The sequence below is a fragment of the Austrofundulus limnaeus genome, unplaced genomic scaffold (genome assembly GCF_001266775.1).
Source record: "Austrofundulus limnaeus strain Quisiro unplaced genomic scaffold, Austrofundulus_limnaeus-1.0 Scaffold72, whole genome shotgun sequence".
In the NCBI taxonomy this organism is placed as follows: domain Eukaryota; kingdom Metazoa; phylum Chordata; class Actinopteri; order Cyprinodontiformes; family Rivulidae; genus Austrofundulus; species Austrofundulus limnaeus.
In genome coordinates this window covers 612,045-617,510 of record NW_013952474.1, presented here as the reverse complement: position 1 = coordinate 617,510, position 5,466 = coordinate 612,045, and the positions used below count along the sequence as shown (strand labels likewise).

Genomic DNA, 5,466 nt, shown 5'->3' with positions numbered 1-5,466 from the left:
ACCCCGGGCAAGTCGTCCCTAATGCAGGAAACAAAATGCTGTTCCAGTTGGCCCAGTTCTGACATTACTGTGAAAGATCTATTTATTTGTTTATTTGTTAAATTATTTTTCAGTCACTTTTTAGGTTAACAAAAAATCATGATAAATTAATCAAGATTGGTCGACATGAAAAAAATTAATCATGATCATTTTTTTGCCATATTGCCCAGCCCTACAGAGTGGTCAGAGAGAGGACACAGAGGACACGGAGAGGACTTTATGACCTTTACAGACACAAACTCTTCAGTCTAACTTTCCTAATATTTATAAAAATCAGTGGACTGCTGACTAAACGTCTCCACTTTTTCTCACCTATTTTCAGCTGAGGCTTCCTGCTGCTGCGGCTCAAACACTTCCAGAGTTTCCTTCAGCCCACCTTGGTTCTGACCAGTCTTTGTGACCTTCAGAAGGTCCTTCAAGGTTCAAATAGCTGCTGACCTCAAGTTAACATTTAAATGCGTTTGTTTTTTTGGTGGGATATAAAGTGGAGAAACAAAACAAAACAAAGCTCAAAAAACTGCATCATTTTATAATATAAATACAGAATTAAAACTGGATTTCACTCTGGTTGATTTTTTTCCCATAAGGAACACTAGAGGGCTGTAAAGTTTCTGGGAGTTTATGAGCATTTGAAACAATTCTAACAAAATAAAAACACATTTAGAAGGCTTTGTCAGGTATGGTTTACTGACAACACCAAAACCTAAAAAATAAATAAAAACATGGACCTTATGGCTGATGGTTCTCCACAAGGTAAAACTGTTCTAACTAGCAAGGCTGTTCTCTCTAGAATTCCTTACATGAACACGTATCGCCCGTGAAAAGTTTCAAACAATTTCTAAAACCTTCAGGTGTTTCCCACTCAGTCCACATCTGATTTTGTGGGTTCAACCTAAAGTGTGTAAAAAGCACAGATAATATAAAATGAAAGCTGTGAAGTGCAGAAAAAGATCTGAGGACAACACCATCTAAAGRGATGAGGAAGGAAAGTGAGAAAGTCTATCAGCTGGTTAGTCRGTCCAAAATCAGCCCTTTAATTAAAAGCAGGAGCTAATGAAGCCCCTCAGGAGTCTAATTAGCAGCTAATGCCCCTCGCTGTGAGCTGATGGCTTSCCCAGTCTGCCCTCCTCAAAGCTCCACTGAGTTACAGACAACTGCTCCGCTCGCTGCRGGTTGGTGCTGGAAGCCAGAAACCTCCAGATTAAAAACAATAAGCAGCCYTGTAATCTGACTAATCCCCTGAGCCGGTCAGGTAAAAGTAATAAAAGTCTGGCTACTTCTATGAAAACCTGATGACTTAATTCAGAGGAACGAAACAAATTGGATCGATGCGAGAGCTGCCTGCGCATCTTCATCACATTCATTAAGGTTTCTCATTGATTTTCCTCCGGCGGGCAGCAGGAAACACACACGTGTCGGCTGAAGAGTCGTGGAGGCGCCGGCGGTAATTCAACGGTCCRTGGCAGAGCCGGACAGCGTATAAATCTCCGTGAATCGGATCYGGCTGGGCGACAGTAATCCCCTCGCTCCCTGCGCCGCGGTGCGAGCGTGGATCTGAATCCATTAAAACATGGCTGAAGGAGGGGGCGGGGCCATAAGCCGGTCTGAGCTACTGAAGCTGAGTGTTGGTAAGTCTGTTCACAACGTTTCACAGAGTCTGACACTCTCAGATGGGAGTGCTGCAGCACCCTCTGCACCCACACTTCCTCTCCATATAATGAAACACTTTCCCAGGGTTTTAGACATGTTCTGTTTACTTAGAAGTACTTCTAGTTTATGAGATTTCCAGGAATTTAATCAACTTCTTCTGGCTGTTCTATAGACAGTCGTCCATCTCACTCTGTCTTCTGTGTCCTCTGTCCTCACTCCAACTGCACACCTACAGGGGTTGGACAATGAAACTGAAACACCTGTCATTTTAGTGTAGGAGGTTTCATGGCTAAATTGGACCAGCCTGGTAGCCAGTCTTCATTAATTGCACATTGCACCAGTAAGAGCAGAGTGTGAAGGTTCAATTAGCAGGGCAAGAGCACAGTTTGGCTCAATATCTTGCAATGCACACAACATTAGTATGTGTGACATACCAGAGTTCAACAGAGGACAAATTGTTGGTGCACGTCTTGCTGGTGCATCTGTGACCAAGACAGTAAGTCTTTGTGATGTATCAWGAGCCACAGTATCCAGGGTAATGTCAGCATACCACCAAGAAGGACCAACCACATCCAACAGGATTAACTGTGGACGCAAGAGGAAGCTGTCTGAAAGAGATGTTTAGGTGCTAACCCTGGATTGCATCCAAAAAAACATAAAACTACGTCTGCCCAAATCATGGGCAGAYGTTAAATGTGCACCTCAGCTCTCCACTTTCCACCAGAACTGTCTGTCGGGAGCTCCACAGGGTCAATATACACGGCCGGGCTGCTATAGCCAAACCTTTGGTCACTCGTGCCAAACGTCGGTTTCAATGGTGCAAGAAGCATAAATCTTGGGTTGTGGACAATGTGAAACATGTACTGTTCTCTGATGAGTCCACCTTAACTGTTTTCCCCACATCTGGGAGAGTTACTGTGTGGAGAAGCCCCAAAGAATCGTACCACCCAGACTGTTGCATGCCCAGAGTGAAGCATGGGGGTGGATCAGTGATGGTTTGGACTGCCCTATCATGTCATTTCCTTGGCCCAATACTTGTGCTAGATGGGCACGCCACTGTCAAGGACTACCGATCCATTCTGGAGGACCAAGTGCATTTAATGGTTTAAACATTATATCCTGAAGGTGGTCCCATGTATCAAGATGACAATGCACCAATAGACACAGCAAGACTGGTGAAAGATTGGTTTGATGAACATGAAAGTGAAGTTGAACATCTCCCATGGCCTGCACAGTCACAGTGAGTCAGGAAACGTTTTCCTCCATCAGTATCACGTAGTGACCACTATCCTGCAAGAAGCATGGCTTAAAATCCCTCTGACCACTGTGCAGGACTTGTATATGTCATTCCCAAGGGGAATTGAYGCTGTTTTGGCTGCAAAAGGAGGCCCTACACCATACCAATCAATTATTGTGGTCTAAAACCAGGTGTTTCAGTTTCATTGTCCAACCCCTGTACATGTCCTCTATGTCTTTTTTCTGTTAGCTTCCTCTCTAACATCCTTCTACCAAGATACCCGCTGTCCCTCCTCTGAACATGTCCTAACTGTCTCAGTCTGGTCTCTCTAACTTTATCTTCCAGTCCTTCAACCTGTGCTGCACCTCTGATGATCTTTTTCCTAATCTTCTCCATCCTTCTCACTCCCAAGGACAACCTCAACATCTTCAGCTCTGACACTTCCAGTTCTGTCTCCTGTATTTTCATCCATGTCTCTGTCTCCAAACCAGACAACATAGCTGGTCTCACAGTTTCTTGTAAACCTCTACGCCCTCTGTTCCTTGTAGCCTCACTGTTCCTCCCTCACATTCTGATGCTTTTCATGATGCTAAAAAGTATCTATTTTTTTTACATGCAACTCTGACAAACACTTTCTAGCTCGTCAGGTTGCTGTGGCTTCATTCGTCCACCAGATGTCCCTGAAACCTGGAAGCTTTAAATCTTTAAAGCCTCAGAGCTTCACGAGGCTTCAGCTGCATCACGGTTAGTTTTTTGTCTTTAGATCTGTAGTTTCAGGAAGCTCAGATGAGCGTGTGATATAAATATGCCCATTTTACAGTTTGCTCAAAGTTTAACAACTCATTGAATAAAAAGTGTTAAAACAGCAGAACTGAGTGTCGGTGAAATGCTCTAAASAGATGAAGATGTTGGATCAAATCTTAAAAAAGATTTTAAACTGGCAAACCTACTGAGGAAACTGAAATGTGAGCAGAACAAACAGCTGACAGAGAGAAAGAACCCTAACCCTCCAGATCGACTCCTTTATTTTGAAAAAGAAAATATTTTCAAAAGTCACATATTTTCTCTTTAAATCCTCTTTTATTAATTAAGAGTATTAGGCATGCAACGCCGCATCAGCTGTTTTGTTCCATAGAAAAACAAACAAACAAATTAGCGAAGACATAAGAAGAGTTTGGCTTCAAAAGCAAAAAGAGTTAAAATAAGCTGATTTTCTTTTTTGAAAACCCTTCTGATGGACTTGAGGAGCCCAGCTCAGTGAATGTTTACTGAATAAATTAGTCAATGAGACAAGGAAGCTGCTCATAAAACTCCAGACCTATTTATAGGAGGGGCGGAGCCTCTTCAGTCWCGTAGGAAGTGAGTTCAGACCAGGAAGTTGAGTCCGGTCCAGCCCAGCCTGATGGATTCCAAATATGCTCTTCGTCTGATAACCCTCTTTCCCCTGCAACAGATTATCTTAACGTTCTAACAGCCTGTTGATTCTCAGCTGGACTGTTTTACTTTTTCCATTTCATCCTTTTTTCCCTGTTCTTTTGTCCTTTTTGCTCTTTCTAGTTAATAATTTCTTCCAGCTCCATCTCCAAAGCAAACAACTCAGCTGGTCTCACGGAGTCTCTTGTAAACCTTTCCTTTGACCTTTGCTGCCACCCTTTAGTCAAGATTCCCGCCTGAGTCGTCTCTCCATCGTGTTTTGGCTTAGGAAACAAAYGTGCGGGTGATAAAAGATCACAGTACCTTCCAGAAGTTGTCGACTTTGCCGTAGACGAGCGACTGGTTCTGTCTCTTGATGTCATCGATGTGTTTGATGTCGCTGGCGTTCAGGTGCTGCTCCACGACGAAACCCAGGAAACTGTTGTCGGGGGTGTGAGCTGCAACAAGGACAAATGTGGAAAAATTAAGAGAGGTGTGCAGCAATCAGGAGAAAACTGAGGCAACAAACAAAATCTGCACACWGGTCGGCTTTTCATTAGGGCTCTGTGACGATGAGCAGGTCGAGCGTAGAACCATCAGTACCGTCCATCTCGTTAAACAGATCTGAAATGGCAGCTTTGGGGTGCACTCAGTGGACCCGATAAAGCTTTACAGAAACCAAAGCACCTTCCGACGAGCAAAYGCTGCCGCCGGCTCTGGGAGAGGAAGAAGCAGGAATCATGAGGGAGGCCTTGTTGGTGAACGGGTTGTGGTTTTTGTAGAAGCTCCGGGGAGCTGCTGTGGTTAAACACCCAGAGAGGCACACTGAGGTCAGCCGGTCGGGGGAGGTGAGATGCACCTCCAGGCGAGGAAGAAAAAAAGAGTTTAAACTAAAAGATCTCAATAAATGTGCAAAAAAAACAAAACATAAAAATGTTTATTTTTGACAAAACCGAGCTTTGAGCAAAACCTAGCTCATAGAGACACTTGTACTAAATAATCTACCTTTACAAGGTTTCTACAAAATCAAATTCATTGCTTTTTAATGACAATTTAAAGGGATCTATGATTAGTTGTAACATTAGACTTTATTTGATAAACACATATTTTAACTGTAAAATAAAGAC

At 43.3% G+C, this 5,466-nt stretch overlaps 1 protein-coding gene across 1 annotated transcript in view; it reads right to left on the bottom strand.

Annotated features, from left to right (window-relative positions):
- The window catches only part of LOC106519129 (alpha-1,6-mannosylglycoprotein 6-beta-N-acetylglucosaminyltransferase A), a gene marked incomplete at its 3' end in the record, with an annotated part of 61,472 nt that overhangs the window by 1,953 nt on the left and 54,053 nt on the right, over positions 1 to 5,466 (bottom strand). The window contains 1 exon segment of the mRNA XM_014010671.1: positions 4,664 to 4,797. Coding sequence (XP_013866125.1) covers positions 4,664 to 4,797 — 134 coding nt within the window.